Source organism: Populus nigra, chromosome 1, assembly GCF_951802175.1.
Source record: "Populus nigra chromosome 1, ddPopNigr1.1, whole genome shotgun sequence".
Classification (NCBI taxonomy): Eukaryota; Viridiplantae; Streptophyta; class Magnoliopsida; order Malpighiales; family Salicaceae; genus Populus; species Populus nigra.
Genome location: NC_084852.1, coordinates 24,170,595 through 24,186,788, shown reverse-complemented (window position 1 = coordinate 24,186,788; position 16,194 = coordinate 24,170,595). Strand labels below are relative to the sequence as shown.

General features: G+C 36.2%; 4 protein-coding genes and 1 long non-coding RNA gene across 6 annotated transcripts; 2 read left to right on the top strand and 3 right to left on the bottom strand.

Moving 5' to 3' along the window:
- Window positions 1-444: 444 nt before the first annotated feature.
- LOC133681192 (mitochondrial import inner membrane translocase subunit TIM10-like) lies at window positions 445-2,836 on the bottom strand. Its single transcript, XM_062104362.1, has 6 exons — window positions 2,723-2,836; window positions 2,579-2,634; window positions 2,304-2,356; window positions 1,855-1,893; window positions 1,651-1,720; window positions 445-883 (listed from the first exon to the last, which is right to left on the bottom strand). Exons 2-6 carry the CDS (start codon window positions 2,624-2,626, stop codon window positions 833-835), a joined length of 261 nt encoding a protein of 86 aa, XP_061960346.1. The 5' UTR covers window positions 2,627-2,634; window positions 2,723-2,836; the 3' UTR covers window positions 445-832.
- A 105-nt stretch (window positions 2,837-2,941) lies between these two features.
- Window positions 2,942-4,274, top strand: LOC133681191 (uncharacterized). The gene is made up of 4 exons (XM_062104361.1): window positions 2,942-3,069; window positions 3,149-3,251; window positions 3,334-3,410; window positions 4,044-4,274. Exons 2-4 carry the CDS (start codon window positions 3,151-3,153, stop codon window positions 4,172-4,174), a joined length of 309 nt encoding a protein of 102 aa, XP_061960345.1. The 5' UTR covers window positions 2,942-3,069; window positions 3,149-3,150; the 3' UTR covers window positions 4,175-4,274.
- Window positions 4,275-4,395: 121 nt separating this feature from the next.
- Window positions 4,396-7,122, bottom strand: LOC133681190 (uncharacterized). Its single transcript, XM_062104360.1, has 2 exons — window positions 6,791-7,122; window positions 4,396-4,885 (listed from the first exon to the last, which is right to left on the bottom strand). The coding sequence occupies exons 1-2, from the start codon at window positions 7,114-7,116 to the stop codon at window positions 4,663-4,665; spliced, it is 549 nt and encodes a 182-aa protein (XP_061960344.1). The 5' UTR covers window positions 7,117-7,122; the 3' UTR covers window positions 4,396-4,662.
- Window positions 7,123-7,172: 50 nt separating this feature from the next.
- LOC133681193 (uncharacterized) lies at window positions 7,173-8,785 on the top strand. 2 transcript variants are annotated; one of them, XR_009836447.1, is made up of 3 exons: window positions 7,173-7,311; window positions 7,380-7,509; window positions 7,643-8,785. It is a non-coding gene; the product is annotated as an uncharacterized LOC133681193 (long non-coding RNA). The 2 variants fall into 2 exon arrangements; XR_009836448.1 differs by having other exon boundaries at window positions 7,179-7,311; window positions 7,390-7,509.
- A 3,571-nt stretch (window positions 8,786-12,356) lies between these two features.
- On the bottom strand, window positions 12,357-14,698 carry LOC133696667 (uncharacterized). The gene is made up of 3 exons (XM_062118917.1): window positions 14,357-14,698; window positions 14,074-14,116; window positions 12,357-12,825 (listed from the first exon to the last, which is right to left on the bottom strand). Exons 1-3 carry the CDS (start codon window positions 14,642-14,644, stop codon window positions 12,677-12,679), a joined length of 480 nt encoding a protein of 159 aa, XP_061974901.1. The 5' UTR covers window positions 14,645-14,698; the 3' UTR covers window positions 12,357-12,676.
- Between the last annotated feature and the right edge of the window lie 1,496 nt (window positions 14,699-16,194).

The window sequence follows — 16,194 nt, the reverse complement described above, 5'->3', positions numbered from 1 at the left end:
ACCAAATTTTGAGTGAAATGAATTGGAAAGCTGTAATTTAGACAGGTGCCCGTTTTATGGATCACTCGGACAGATCATCTGAACTCAGCTGATTAGTGATCTCCTGGTGCGAGTCGACTCTGATAGCCTAGTTTAACATCAAAGTTGCACGGATATAATGACTTAACGGTAGCACCAAACGGAAAAGGAATGTCTACATGTGCCTGAGAAACTTGGTTGCACTAATGGCAACCTGGTGGAAGAGAAGAAATCGGTCGCTCCTTCTTATGTTAGGAGTTAGGACTACGAACATTGAAAATGCTATGACGTTAGCGCTACCAAAATCAATTATCAATAAAGCACCAGTAAGTTTTTTAGTTCCTCAGAGGGACAATTTGCCATCTGAACCGTACATGCAAATACTCAATTTTTCTACCAAAAACAGATATAGCCAATAACCTCCAGTTTCACCAAATGCTGTAAGATGTAACATTAAACAGGAGTCGAGTAATGTTCAATTAATATTCATTACACAATTTTAATTCATGCACCAAAAACTGCCAATAATAACTCAGCATTACGCGACAAATTTAACATGTAAATGACACAGATCTTGTACTACAGGAATAAGATGAACTCTCATCAGTAAGAACCCAAGGCCAAAAAATTAATCTTACTTGAAGTAAAAGCTAAACGACTGAGAAAGAACTGCAATTAATTCTTAAGCAAATGAAGATGACATCATAGATTAGAGATGAGAAAAATGACAACAACGTGATTTTTAGTCCCCTTCCTCTGCGCATGTAACATGTATTCATGTAGAACAAATTTCAAATCCGAGTAGGTCTGAGTTTCACATTGGACGTTGACCAGCACTAAGCATCTGGCCAATGATACCATTCACCTGGAAAAATCATTTGAGCTTTGATTACATACCATCCAAATAGGAGCTCGAAAATGATGTTATAGCAGAAGTATGAAATGGCTAAAAGCACAGACACATTTTCAAAGCAACCACATATGTTTGTTGAGGTACAGAGGGAAAGCAAATATCAGCATTTAATATGTAGTATAACAATTCTTCATGTTTATATATAATAACAATGAATGCTTAAATGTTCCAACAAATGTGGAACCATTTGATAGTATATAGAAGTAGAAGTCACGCATTATGAATATTAGCCATTTTATAATTGGGTGTCTATGGATATGCTTAGAACAATTTAAATTAGAACAATTTAAATGATGATAGTGACAGCCAAAACATTAGAGAAAGTCTAGTCTTTCTGATTAAAACTACAACTACTACTGAAATGCATCCAACAACTGCAACTATACAAAAGATTGAATGTCCACAGGTCGAGGTACATGCTAGCAAGATTTTGCAAGCAAGTCTTGAATAGAAATGACAGGAAAAGTAGCAAATGAAATATTGAGCTGATAAAAGCAAGAAACATGATATCATTACTTGTGCTGTACACCTAAAAAAACTAATACTCGTACAAATGGATACATCTGACAAAATTGTTTCGCACAACTGCATTTAAAAATATCAACATGCATGAATTGGTTAAAACAGATATTTGTTTATTAACTAAAGTTCCAAGTATTGCTAAACAATAAAGAGTTGTAAAAGTCGAACAGCTAGTTGAAAAAAGGTAAACAACCTACCGCCCAGTATTTTGAAACACATCTGTCAACACAACTATTTTCACCCATGTTTAGCTCAGCATCCTTGTGCCTGAACATGAAGAAAAAACATCAAAGTTGAAGAACAATCCAAAAAACAATAAAAATGAATGTAAAGTTCAGATACTTTCAGCACTTTCATAAGGATCCCTAACAACTAGAAGAAAAACAAAAAACAAGAAGTACCTTTTGTCAATGCACTTGTTGAAACATGTATTAAGAAGCCTGAATAAACAAAATAAAATGAGGAGCTCAGGAAATTCTGTATAGAAATAGGAACCGTCAAAAGAATAATTCTGGAAGCATATATCACCAAAATGCATGACCATAAGCATATATCAAGATAGCCAGGTGGTCTATCAAAATAATCCCATCCAAAAACATCAAAGTTAAAAAAACGCTTCGGTAAACAGCAAAATCCTAGCACTTCAATACTCATAGTGAGCTTTTTACATAATCTGAGAATCAAATAAACCATAAAAGAGAACGAGAATAATGAAAATGAAACATGCATAAAAAGCAACCGGGAAAACATTGTAATTGTTTAATAAACAAAAGCCCCCAGTTACCCAAACATATCCCATGCTTATGCTTTTCCCTCTTGCTAGTATAACACAAAAGGATCATCATATTACCTGTTAAACAACTCGACTCTGTATTCCATCTCGGTCGCAGCCATGCCATAGGCCTACACCACCATCATCAAAAACCAAAAACTCAAAGCACTGATAGAAATCCACAAAAATAACAGCAATAACATTTCAATCAAAATATATAAATAGAACAACAAAGCAAATACTAGTATTCAAAACCAAGCAATGAATCACCATAAATAATAAAAAAAGGGTATCTACTTCAGTGCCTAGAAGTCCCATAAGAGAAGAGAAAAATCTGAAATGAAAAGACCCACCTGTTCTTTGGAGACACCAGCTGGGAGACCAACGTTGTTGGCAGCCATTCTATTCCCTGTGCACACAGCACAAGAAAACAGCTATCAACCCATAATACCTTTATTTTCAAAAGTAATGTAGAACGAAATCGAATCCAAACTTACAGTGTAAGAACAGTAGAAGGAGCCGCGAGATGGACGGGAATTAGGGTTTTAGGAGGAGAGAGACCACCGTGTGTGTATTCTATTGCAAAAGAAAAGGTAGTGAGTTGATGATGATGTCACAGCCCAATAAGAAGAAGCCACGCAATCAAAGCCCGAATGAAGCTGAGGGAGCAAACTGTAAATCCGAGACAAAAAGGGGACACGTGTACAAATACAAACACTTAAGTAAGACTGAGCCTAGTTTCACAATTTAGGGTTTAGCTGTTTTGGGGTTTTGGATAGAGAAGAAGAAGAAGAGTGGAGAAAGAAAGAAGCACAAAAATCAGAGCGTCCACAATAATAAACAGGTAAGAGACGAAAGAGATGCTCTCTATCCAACCTTAAAAATAAAATAAAATAAAATAAAAAGATCTTGTTTTTGGTTAGGAATGGAGCACGGTTCAGTGAGGGATCCAAGCAGCGCAACCTTCTGTTTTGTAGACGAAGATCATACTCTCGCAAACTCTGTCAGATTCGCCTTGAATCAAGAGTCTCTACTCCTCTTTGTCCCTTAATTTTTATTTTTATTTGTTTGTTTTAATGAAATAATTATGGTTGTGGTGGCTTTGCAGTCCAAGGGTATCATTCTGTGGATACAGCATTCCTCATCCTTCTGATGCTAAGGTTAATATTCGAGTACAGACTACAGGTAGGTCGTTAATCATCCCCCCTCTCCTCTCTAATGCTACTACCTATGCATACATTATTGTTAGAATCTCCCCTGATTTTCAAGACTAGATTGATTCTGTTATGATGAGGACAATTGATAATTCTATTTTTATGTATTTTGGATTTTGTTAAGCCTTAGTTTCGCAGTTTCAATTACTGTATGGATTTCAATTTGGTTCATTTACCTTCTCTGGGCATGTACTTGTAGATTAGAGTTGAAGCCAAACTGTTCTGTTGATCCGTCTTATCCCAGTTATTGGTTATCGGGAACTCTTCTCTGTCCAACTCCAAGAATCTCACTAGCAGCTTGCTGCAAATGTTGGGGTTCCTCTTTGAGATGTGCTTCTTTTTCGCTAAACTAAACTAGTTTGTCTTTGATCGAATACCCCACTCCTATTTCCTTCCTGGTAACAGTTTGTGATCAAGGTGCTATTAAGATTTTCAATGCAAATTAACCAATACCTAGCAGTCTTATTACATGAATCATGTATATTCTCTGTCAATCATTCACAAGACCTTGGCCTTTTAAATGATCATGCAACTACTGCAATTTTCTTTCTGGTTTCCCATTTATGTTTTTTGAGTTTTGATTTCTTGCCTGTACCTTTTGCAGGTGATCCAGCTAGGGAGGTGTTGAAGGATGCATGTCAGAATTTGATGGTGATGTGCCAGCATGTCAGGAGCACTTTGGACAAGGCTGTTGATGATTATAGAAGCAATCCCACAGATATGGATACAAAATAATGGTTGAGATTGATGTAACCGACTGAGATCTTGACATGTAACCTACTTTTTATGAGTGTAGCTGAATATATTTGATCTAATTTAGTCAGTGATTCTTATATGATTTGTCTCCATTTGATGTGTAGAAAATCACAGAATGGTCCAAGTGATTTATAGAACTGCTGCAAATTGGAATTTAGGTACTAGGTAGTGCATTGCTTGAGTTAGTGAACACCTGGGCGTGATAATAACCAAACAGAGATTCATCTCTGCTCCAGATACTACAATCATCCAAAATTGGAAACTATGGCTCTTAAACATAGAAAGGACAACAGGCAGGAGTTGCAAGTAAAGAAGCCAACAATTTATGTGTAAGTTACAGAGACGGGTAAGTTACAGATGTGGCACAGGCTAAGAGAAGGAATAGAGCATCAAAAACAGGCACTTGATGGAATGGGGGTCGCACCTCGTCCCTGATGCCAATAAAATGCCACGACTTGCTTCTCAGTTCAAGAGAGGATTTTAAAGTGAAAGAGCCAAGAAATGACAAAGGCCACCACCATGCAGGCAAGCAAGAAATTCATAATGCGGCGACTATGCCAAAATGTTTGGGTCTCCACAAGGATCAGAGGACCTGCTGGTGCTAATAAGACTGCAGCACTAGCATTATGTGCCACATTTGTCTGCTCGCCTGCAACACCAAGTGCAGTGGCACCACATATCTCGCATGTCCTGTGAAAACAGGAACAAATACAATGGAGCACAACGGTATTAAGACCAATTAGAACTTTAATCAAAATTAAATGGCCATAAAACTAAACATGGAGTCTCGAACAAGGTAACGTGTTGAGTTTTTGGCTAAAACGGTATGTTGGCATAATGCAGCAAATGTATACAAAACTCACTGCAGAAAGCTTAAATTAGTGGCACGTATATACAACCCTTCTTACAGACAACGAAGGCAACATGTTGGAAAAACAAACTTCTTTCAGTAAATGAGAAACAACAACACCTTTGACAGTGGGTAAAACCACCATAGCATGACAAAAATCCCCAAGAAATGGCTGTTATATACAGAGAAAAGGAGAGGCAATGAGAGCCAAATGAAGATCTGTGTTCTGTATAAGAATATGTAATGATTCACAAATGGAAGACAAAGAGAGAAGTTTGCATACATAACAAGCACTCCTGATGTTTGGAGAATCTCCCTATACTGAATTTCATATTATTGCAATCAAAATTCTCCTGCCTGTTTCCAAAGCTTGGATCATTTGTACAAACATCAGGAATTAGAAAATGATCAGATAAAGGATGTTGGACCGAAGATTAATTAATCTTGTCGAGGTAAATTATTCATAGTCATCAAGAAACTTGAAGTGAACCTAGCCCAAAGGAGTACAATAATTGAAGCTTCGTGCTTCAGTAAAGCAAGGACAACTGATCATGGGAAACAGACAATCAAATGTTATGTGCATAGATAGAGACAATAAACCAGAAGAAGACACTTACTTCTAGACATTCATAGAATCAGAATTTCTGCAGATGAATTTTTTGCATATTAGTAGAGAAGCACTTGTCTACTTCTCAAAGTCAATACTTGCACATAGAGTGTGTACGAGCGTGCATTGGTCCCCACACTTCATGCTTTATAATATGTAACCATTATAAACCTTTTATGCTGTGATTTATTAGAAAGCTTAGCTTTGGTTCAAGTCAGGGTGACCACAAGAATCGCTACTTCCACATGATTTCTACTTGACCTTCAATTTTACAGTTCTGTTCCCCCTTATTCGACTAGGTCACAAAGAAGCAAAAGAATAAAGACAGCTATAACCGCAGCATGACAGGAACAAGTGCTAATAGTAGCTGCAGAGTGGTTAGTTGGGTTCACGTCAAGCACAAGGAGGAAACTGAGAAACTTTGTCTAGGTACATTTGGAGATTTGAATGTGCTGATATGTGATTAATTAGATAAATAGCCAGAACAGGAATTGTTGAGTTTAACTGGTCATTGATCAAGAAGGATCTAACTCAGGCGTTACAAACTTATGCCTTGGTTACTTTTCACTAGAAACAGTAGAAGACAATACCTCTCTCATTTAATTAGTCCCAACCCTAAGCAACTTCAATTATTCTAAGGAAACCAATTATACAAAAAGATAAAAGAAGAGTAAAGAAAAGGTCTTTAACATATCCCTTGTTGTTCTTACTCCAAAACTGACTCTATGTTGCCTTGTTGTTCTTGCTCCTCAAGGGGAGGTTTCTATTAATGATTAATAAAAACTCAGAAATACTACAGAAATGGGAAAGGTACATTTACAAGTTGACATGACGAATCAAATCAGAGCAATATAATCAAGAAGATCCCAAGATCCTATTGCAAACACTTCAAGTCACCTACATGCTGGATCGAACAAATCGGAACTGAAAATCCCTTAAATTCCACCAAGAAAACTCTAACAAGAATTTTTGAACAAGCAGAACATATTATAGCTTAGAAACACTTTCTCACAACCATAATGTAAAGTTCTTCAAAACCATCACATGGATATTCTGATTTTCTGACAAATAGACTGATTCAACAACGGAAGATAAACTTTTTTAACAAAAAGAAAATGGAAAAGTAGTCTTTACTCACGTGTTACCCTTGATTTTGAACCAAGTCTCTGCACATTTCTTGTGTGCAGCACCCAAATCACCCTTACAGGAACACCCCAACTCAATAGCTCCTCCACATTCTTGCTCGCTAGTCTCCAAACCCAAGTGACAAATTCTACAATCTCTCTGAGTCTTGTTGTCCAAATGCACCTCCATATCCAAAGCTCCACTCTCCAAATCCACCTCTGACAAGCAATCTGATACCGACGAGTTCCTATGAGCCCCAATCTCACCAGAGAGTGAGATGTCACTGCTGCTGGCACTGAAATGAACTCTATCAAAATGGGGAGTGTGTGTAGTTGCCATTTTGAGAGAACCCAGAAAGGAGAAATTTGATGAAAGTGCCGAAGGCTGGGGGTTAGCCTAAAGGGTCTCTTTAAAGCATTCGCTTCATCAATTCTCAAGAGAAGAGAGGTAGCAGTAAGAGAGAGAGGGAGAGAGAGGGCCAAGTTCAGAGTTTAGGACAGATGAAGGAGTGTTAAAAGGAAGCAAGAGATACAGGTGGTGTTTGTTTCTTTCTCAACTTTCTTTCCTTTTCTGAAAACTCTCTCTCAATATCTGTGTGTCAGTTTATGGCAGTGTTGGTGAAAAGGAAACGCAAGGAAACCTCTTTTGTTATGGTGGTGCAGAGCAGAATTATTATGGAAACTGTGGGGAACAATGAATTGAAACTCTCAAGTTTTATCTTTTCCTCTCTTGGTATTAACCAAATTATCTTCCTTTTTATTTATTATGTTCTACAGAAGATTGGCTCACAATCAATCATGGTGTCCTTTTCTTTTCTTTTCTTTTTTTCTCAGGAAATTAAAAAGATTAATTGTCCGTTTTGCAGCTCATCACTTGTCAATGCTGCTTGATAAACACTAGGAATGTTCCTCCTCCTAGCTACTGGCCAACAAACAGAGAAAGAACCAAAGTTATTAAACAAGGCATGTGTTCCAGGTTGGACGTTCTTAAACAGCCATGAGTATATATATTGTACGGTTTTACTCGGTTTTTTAATTATTATTTTTTCAATGGTTTTAATCTTTTTTCAAAAAACTTAATATTTCATCGATTTTAAGACAACCACTTTAAGCTATATTTTACCCTTTTAAAAAAAAATCATATTATTTTTAAAACAAATTTTTTAAGTCATGAACATGATAATAATACACACACACATATATATATATATATATGTATTAAAAAATATATATAACTTGCTTTTTTATGATTTCAATTTCAAATTTTTATGGTTGCTAATATAATAATTATTGAAAGTTTACATGGTTATTAATTTTATTAATAAAAAAATATATATATATAACATAATGGTAGTGCGTAGGCATTGTGAAATGTGAGCTCATTTACAACAAAGTCTGGCCCAATACAATTAATCGAAGACGCAAATGCAAAAGGAAGTCTAGGAGGAAAAGAGGGAAGGCCATGGAAAAAATCCAAAACCCTATTACAGAACAATAGCTTCTCTTATTCAAGGAGAGCTGAAGGGACCCTGAGCCCCTCAAGACAAAAGAAGGTATCGTGTCATTTTTTGTCCCCTTGCTATGGAACGAGAAAGTGACCCTTGTGATACAAAGAGGGTACCACTCTCTGGCCCGCCTGACCTGACCAAGTTTTGGGATGCAAGGCAAAGTGGAAGCCTTCTTTTCACTGTGGCCCTGCGAGGAGGAGGAATTGGGCATCCAACACCTGTTGGAAATGGCAAAGTGGAAGCCGTAGACCAGTCAAAACAACTTTGTCTTCTCCTTGTCCAGAATATATATATATACATATATATAGGAACCTCAGGTTTTGCTGCCTTTTTACAGTCGGTAATGGGCTAGAGATCACAAAATTATGCAATACATGGAGTGCAATTGTTTTCTACTGCTATTTTTTCTTCCTTTATCAATTGGGAATTTACAGCAACTATGTATGTGTGATTTATTGGAGTTTGTTTATAGAAACAGACAGCATGCATTGCTATGGAGCATGGACAAAGTGTTGATTCAGATAGATATTACAAGCTTTTTCTTATGCTCTAAAGCGAAAACAGAGTTGGTGATTGCTGAGGAAAAATATTTTACTGAAATAATTATGTTGGAGATCATTCCAAAACACAAAGATACCTACAGGCGTGCATAGAAAGGATTCCTAATTATAATTAACACAGTGACTGTAGGACAGAACATATATGGAAACAAGCTGTGTGTTCTTCTTCTTCTTTGACTAAAGATCATACGTGATCCCTAATTGATAAAATTAAAGTAAATTACTCCAGTGACGGGATCAAATGGCTGTCGGAGCCCATGCGACATCAGCACCACCATATAGTTGCACGGGCTGCATCACCATTACTTCTAGTCTGGCACATGGCACGGCGAGGATTGGCACACAGGTTTGGCAAATAAACTCCTGCATCTACGTAGATTATTTTAGCGTACGAAATGTTTGACACATGAAATGAAAGAATAGGTATTTGTAGTAGCAGATAGATAAAGAATGAGTGGACGATGAGATACAAACAGTCAAACAATGCCGGCAAGCTTGATAGCATGACTCCGAGCAAAGTTAAGTCAAAAACTGCGGCTGAAGAAGAGAATCCGATGAGATACAAACAGTGTTTCTATCGAGGCCACATGCATTCATCAGATTCAATCAACTTGTTCAGTGTATCTACACAGCAACCTCTGATGTCTTGCAATGGTACTTAATTCCATCTTTCGTCGAGTGATTCTCTAGCAAGCATCGCTTCCCAGAAGTTGCAATTGAGTATGAGCAAAGATCAATCGGCAAGTGCTCACATACAACCTCACCAGCTGGATAAATTAATACATACCATGTCAAACAACAAAACAAGTCAATACATAATAGTGGTATAAAAGATCATAAAGTACTTGTTTGACATCACATTAAATCTGATTTTCCTTAAAATTTATTTTTTAAAAAAAAATTAATTTTATAACTGTTTTTGAATAATTTTAATATATATATTAATTTATCACTTCTGGACTGGACTTCTTTAATCATTGCACATAAAAAGTAGTTTCTTTTTGGGTGCATGCGCATACAAAGTTCTTTTCCACTTCAGGCTTTGCTCCAGTATCCTCCTCGATCTGCAAGGGAGGAAAAAGATCGATCGACCACCAGGACCGCAAGATGTTCCATAAAAATTCGGCATGAGAAAACATCTGCTAGCATTCGTGATCTTCTTGGAAATCATGCTCAGTGGGAAGTCACGCGAAGCAATTAACAAGATCATGTCCCTTCTCATCAGCGATATAATGTACTATTTACTTCGAAGACTGTCGTGAACATGGTGGAGAATCCGATACGAGTTGGCTGAAAGATGGAACAAGGCATCAAGCATATTTTTTTCGATTCGGTTCTTCAAAATTGATTTTATTCAACCCTGATTTGATTGTTTGTTTTCGATGAATTTGATGTGTGTTTTTTGCAAAATAAAAAAAACATCCGAGAATTTGGTCTCGCTACTGGATTCCGAGGCCTAACAAGCCCGTACGGATGAAGATTCAAAACGGGCGGGAGGCTTGCAAGAATGAAGAAGTAAGAAGTGCTCAAATCGGGAAATGAGCTAGCCTAACCTAAGCATTATAATTGAAGGGGCTAAAATTGAATTTGAGGGGGGGAAACAGCTCTACAATTGAGACAGCAAATGAAATGAAAGAAAAAAATCAAGAAAGAGAAGAAAAATTGTTTGTCGGAGCTACACCAGAGCTAAGACGACAACACGCCTTGTCTTCGAAAAAAATCCTAGTCAAAATAATTCTAAAAATACCTAAAAAAAACCCATTAATAGATATAGAAATGAGCTGTACACGCCTGTTCAATATGGTGTCTCTCTTCATAAGTTGATGCATGTGTTGCACCTATGAACTATTTTTTAGTCGCTTTCCTTCAAATTAATATTTGATTGTATAATTACGAATTTTAAATTGCATCTTACTTAGTACAAGTCCTTTTCTTTAATTTTAATCCCATATTCTCACGTAACTTCTTAATTAAGTATCAAATTTCCTTCCAGCCTAAAACCAATGAAGGCTCAGGTGTGTTTGGTGTTACGATTGTTGTTGTGGTTGTGGTTTGAAAAAAATTATTTTATAAAAGTACTTTTAGTTGAGGTTGGTTTGAAAAAATATATGTTTAATTAAATCCGTGGTTGAAATTGAGATTGAGCAAAAAATAGTTTAATGTGTTTGGTTAAAAAAATGCTTTTCAAATTGAGATTATATATATTGATGATTTTTAATTTAAATATTGTAAATTTAACTATTATTATTACATCATGAAATAAATAATATTTTATATAAATATTTTATATTGTTCCATTAAAATATCTACAATTCCATCACGTATGAAATATATCCAATAAAGATTACAGTTTCATTGGTTTTGTAAGCACGCAACAACATCAGGTAAAATATCATCAGAAATAAAATTGGAATTGCGATCAAATTTTATAAATGTTTCATCATCAAACGATCTCTTTTTAATTTATATAGTGTTATTGGATAATGTGAAACACTAATTTTTCAAATAAAACACAATTAAAAATAAAAAATAAATATTTTTTTTACTAGGTCGGACCCGGTTCAATGTATTTTTATAGCTTTGGACCGAGTCCGGTCTCCACTGTTCACTTAAGTGAACAGTGGAGAGTTCACTCCCACAGGAGATGAACGCAGGCAGGAGAAGAACGCAGGAAAAACAGATAAAAATTACTTCTCATAAGCTGAGGTTCAACCTCAATTTTTAGGTGGGACCTATGTGAATAAAAGTGTAATTTGCATTAACCAAACACTTTAATTCAGTGTTTACTTTCTACCCACTGCCACTACCACAATGCCAAATAAGCACTAAGAAAAGAATAAGGGAAGGGAACAAGGACCTAAAATCAATGAAAGCCTAGCTAAGAAGAGAATAAGGGAAGAGAACAGAGAGATACATGTGATTTCCCGGGTTAGCGCATTATAGTTCTATCTATGATTCAGATCATAAATTTAATGATTAACCTAGGTTAGCTAGGATTATTCAATATATTATTATTTTTATATTAAAAAAATATAATCCTAATTGTTTAAAAATCAGCAATATTTTTACTAGTTATTCAAATTATATTTAAATTCATCAAGTGAACACAAACTAGATAATCAATGGAAATTTCAAGATTAACCAGTTTTAATAACACCATCTAAAAATTCCCAACTACCAGTCCATTTTTTTTAATGTTCAAGGAAACGTTGCTTAGAATTATTTAAAGCGAAAAAAAAACCTTCAACATCATCGGCTTATGGAGTTTTTATAAGGCAGATCAGGTTTCCACCGGTTCAACTGGGTATATTATTAGTCCACGCCTATTGTTTAAGAAAAATGCTCGTACGGATGATATTGCCACCTCAAATCCGAAACGCCAGCGAAACACGGGAAATGGAACTAGTTTAAAACCATGCTTCAGAGTGACCAAAGAGGCAGCGCGCTACTGGACACCCGATACAATCTAGAGACACTCCATTATTTATTAAGGTGAAAAAAGAAAAAAGAAAAAAAGAAAAAAGATCCCACTTCAGGAAAATCTTAAAGAACAAAATTCCACAGTGCTCAATCTTTGCTTCTATTGTCTTCCACTTCCATTTCTAACTTTGTCTAATCTACCAACCGTTCTTTTTCGTAAAATGTCTAAAAAGGATGTTATCGAAAAACAGAAACATCAAATACATTAAAAAAAAGGAGTTGAATCGACATCCAGAGACACAAACACCTCCCAGCTAAATGCAACTCTCACAACTCGAGGAATCAACCCAACAGAGACAGCAGAGAAGGTATTGTCAGTCCACCACTTCTCACTGAGGAAAAAAAAAAAGGATTAAGCTGCCTGGACTTCAGTTTTTGAAGCAGTTTCTGTTGATTTTGGTGAGCTTGCCTTGCCTTCAATTGATTTTGCCAAGCTTGGAATGTACTTCCAACAACGCTTGTGAACTCCACTTATCTTCTTGGGAGCAGCAATTGGTAATCCTGTATTAAATAATGATAAGACCAACTATGTCTCCACGTAAAGAGAGATATTTATAGGACAAAATACCAAGTAACCAGCAGTTGTTACAAGTATCAACTAAAAGAGTTCAGCACTAGAAGCATCGATAACCAGCAAGAAGGGAAGGGTGGGAGAAAAACTTAAGCAAACTCTGTCATCTACAGTCATTCAACGTGCATATACTATCAGAAAAAGGAGATGGCTTGTGGTAGAGGAAAAAGGAATATCACTGAAAACCTTATCAGAAAATATAATTCTAAAAAAGTTTTAAAATTACCCAAGAAACGTTTGGACAAGATTTTTAATTCCTATTATAAACTAGCATAACCAAAATTTATATTTGGTCTTACAAAACAAAAGCAGGCCAGATGATTTCCTAATAGATCCAAGAATAAAATTCTGTGTACCTTTTGAGAGGGGGAGATAGAGGAAAGATTTTTCATCCAACCACCCAAATTCCTAGAACCTCAAAGGAGTTAAAACTGCTCGAACAATAACTGTTTTCACGACTGTTTATCCAGCTTATTGAACTTAGAAATTTGAAAAATTATGATGAATAAATTAACTTTTGATCACGTGATAAACGATCCAGAAAGGGCTTTCTTCTCCATATAAATTAAGGAAAGTAACATGTGCCTGTTGATTATGGTTTCCACGGCCAATCATAGGCAATTGACACAAGTCAGTAAAATTAGAGAGTGGTTGTACTGCACGAGCAAACCCATGTGAACCAGATCCTTGTTCAAGATTTATTACAAAGTATTGAAACAATGTGATAAGTTGAACTACTACTTTTAATGGAATTGGAACCTACAAATTGAATCAGAATCAACAAGAAAGCATTCCCTATTCCTGCCTATATTGATTGTTATGCAGTTTTTATTGTTGGGATACATCCCCACACTTACACCCCTCTCCATCAATCTATCATTGACCTGCAAGGACACTAAACTTGCATTCAATAGGAATTTTATTTTCACTTATTTATATGACAAATTAAACCTTGGATGCAGCTGTTGCTTTAGCAAGAAAGCTGACAATGAAAAACAAAACATAACTTCCACACAGCTCCATCAAAAGGACAAACGCAGCACATCTTTTGGAACTCTTTTTTTTTCCAATCAAAACAAAGCAGCAAGCATAGGAATATCACAGCTAAACACCCAAACTGATATCAATTAATGAACATTTAAGAAAAATATTCAGGAAATTGCATAACGAAGACTGACCATCTTTGTGAGCTATCCCCCATGCTTTTCCATGCCTGCCATCCTGCAATGATCAGAGACACATTAAACCAAGAAGAACCTTTAACAAAATGAAGAAAATACTCCAAATTTAGCATAATCTAATTATCCCCAAAACCCATTTTTTAAAAAAAGAAAAGGAATCAAAACTTGACAGCAATGACCATAAAATCAGACCAGCCAAAAACCCTAAACCCTGCTAAATACTTTAGAATTGATTTGTCAACTCAAAATACGAGCGTGGGGGAAGGGAAGGATCCACTGCCTTGTAGAGATTGATTTTGGTGATCTCGTAAGATACATTGGCCCAATGAGATTTAGCCATGTGGTATCCGATTCCCCAATTAGGCAGAAACTGAGCCACCTCGAAGAGGTTCTTCTTCTTTCTTCGCTTCGGTTTTGAAGTCTCATTTTTAGGGTTTTCAGCAGCTGCTGGAGAAGAAGAAGAAGTACTGAAGGTTTTTAGCAAGTTGCAGAATGATAATCTGAATAAGCTTAGTGTTTGGTTTGGGGCTGACACTGCTGCTCTTTTTGCGATGAGACTGCCACCCATTTTTTCTTCTAAGGTTTTCTTTGAAAGGGAGTGTTTCACTGTTTCCTCAATTCTTCTTTTATTTATTGCCCTTAAACGACAGTGTAGCGTGCGTGAGGTTGGATTTTGTATTTCTTGGATGACCTCCAAGTTTTCATTTATTTGTTAATTGACCCGTATAAATCAAGCACTCACTCTTTCTAGTCCTCCAGAAACCGTATAAATTAAGCACTCACTCTTTCTAGTCCTCCAGGTTTAATTCCTTTTTTTTGTCACCCTCGACTTGCTCCCCTGCAACTATTATACAGTATACTAAAAGGGAAATATAGTAAATGAAAGAGTGTCCATGTGAATTGAAGCAATATGATGATAGGGCTACTCTTTTTTTCTTTTTCTTTTTTATTAATATAGGTGTTCGGGTCAGTTTGTGCGCATCTCGACTAATTTCACGGGCCTTGAAGTTAACGACCATATAAACCTCCAGTAGCCATCATATTAGCAACCACAAAACTCGAACTTGAGACTATAATAGATACTCTTGTTACATAGAGTTGCAAAGACTGTAGGGAGAGCGAGGTTGTCTTTTTGATTGGGATGCATTTAGCATTGAAGGGTAGTTGAGGAAAAAATAATAAGTTCTGATTTTGGTGAGGCTGCAAAAATCTGACGCTAAGGTTACCACTTCTTAGGTGCTAGGACCAAACTTGCTTTCCTGGTTGCAGACGCACGGGTCTGCCCACCCTAGGAGTGCACATCTCGACACTTGGGGGTCTGCAGAATCGTATGTTGGGGGCAGACCTCCATGTCTGGGGTCTACGTCTGGACCCCAAACATATGGGTATGACGTGCAAACCCAAGGTTGTAAGGTCAGCATGAGTATCTAAGGCTCTTGGATCCGGGGTTAGAATCCAAAGCTAATTGATCCATCGTCTGGACCCATGACTCCTGGGTCAGGTGTCCGGACCCAAAGCTAATGGCTTCGGTGCCAGGGCTCAATTCTATTGGGTCCAGCATCAAGACCCAAAGTTTTTAAATCTGTCGTTTGGACTCATGGCTAATGGATTCTACATCAAAACTCAATTCTCTTGGATTCGACTTCAAGACCCAAGATTATAGGGTCTTAGGTTTATAAATATTATTATTTGTATTATGAATATTATTATTATTTGTATTACAATTAAAAGTTTAAAAGTATTATTAATTGTGTTATATATATTATTATTTTTATTAATATTAAAAATATTATTATTTGTGTTATAAATATGATTATTATTATTATTATTATTAAAAATACCCAAGTAACTTGGGTCTTGCAGCCTTATATGATCTAAGGCTCTAGAATCCGACATTCGGACCTATAAATAATACATCCGTGTCAAGATGCAATGCTAATAAGTTCGGCATCAAGATCGAATTTTCTTGGATCCAGCGTCATGACCCAAAGTTCTTAGATCTTAAGTTTCTAAATATAATTATTTTTATTATAGTTAAACTCATTAATATAATAATTATTAATTTGAAAAATAAAATTATTAATATTGGAAAACAAAATTAGATTTCATGTGTTGGGT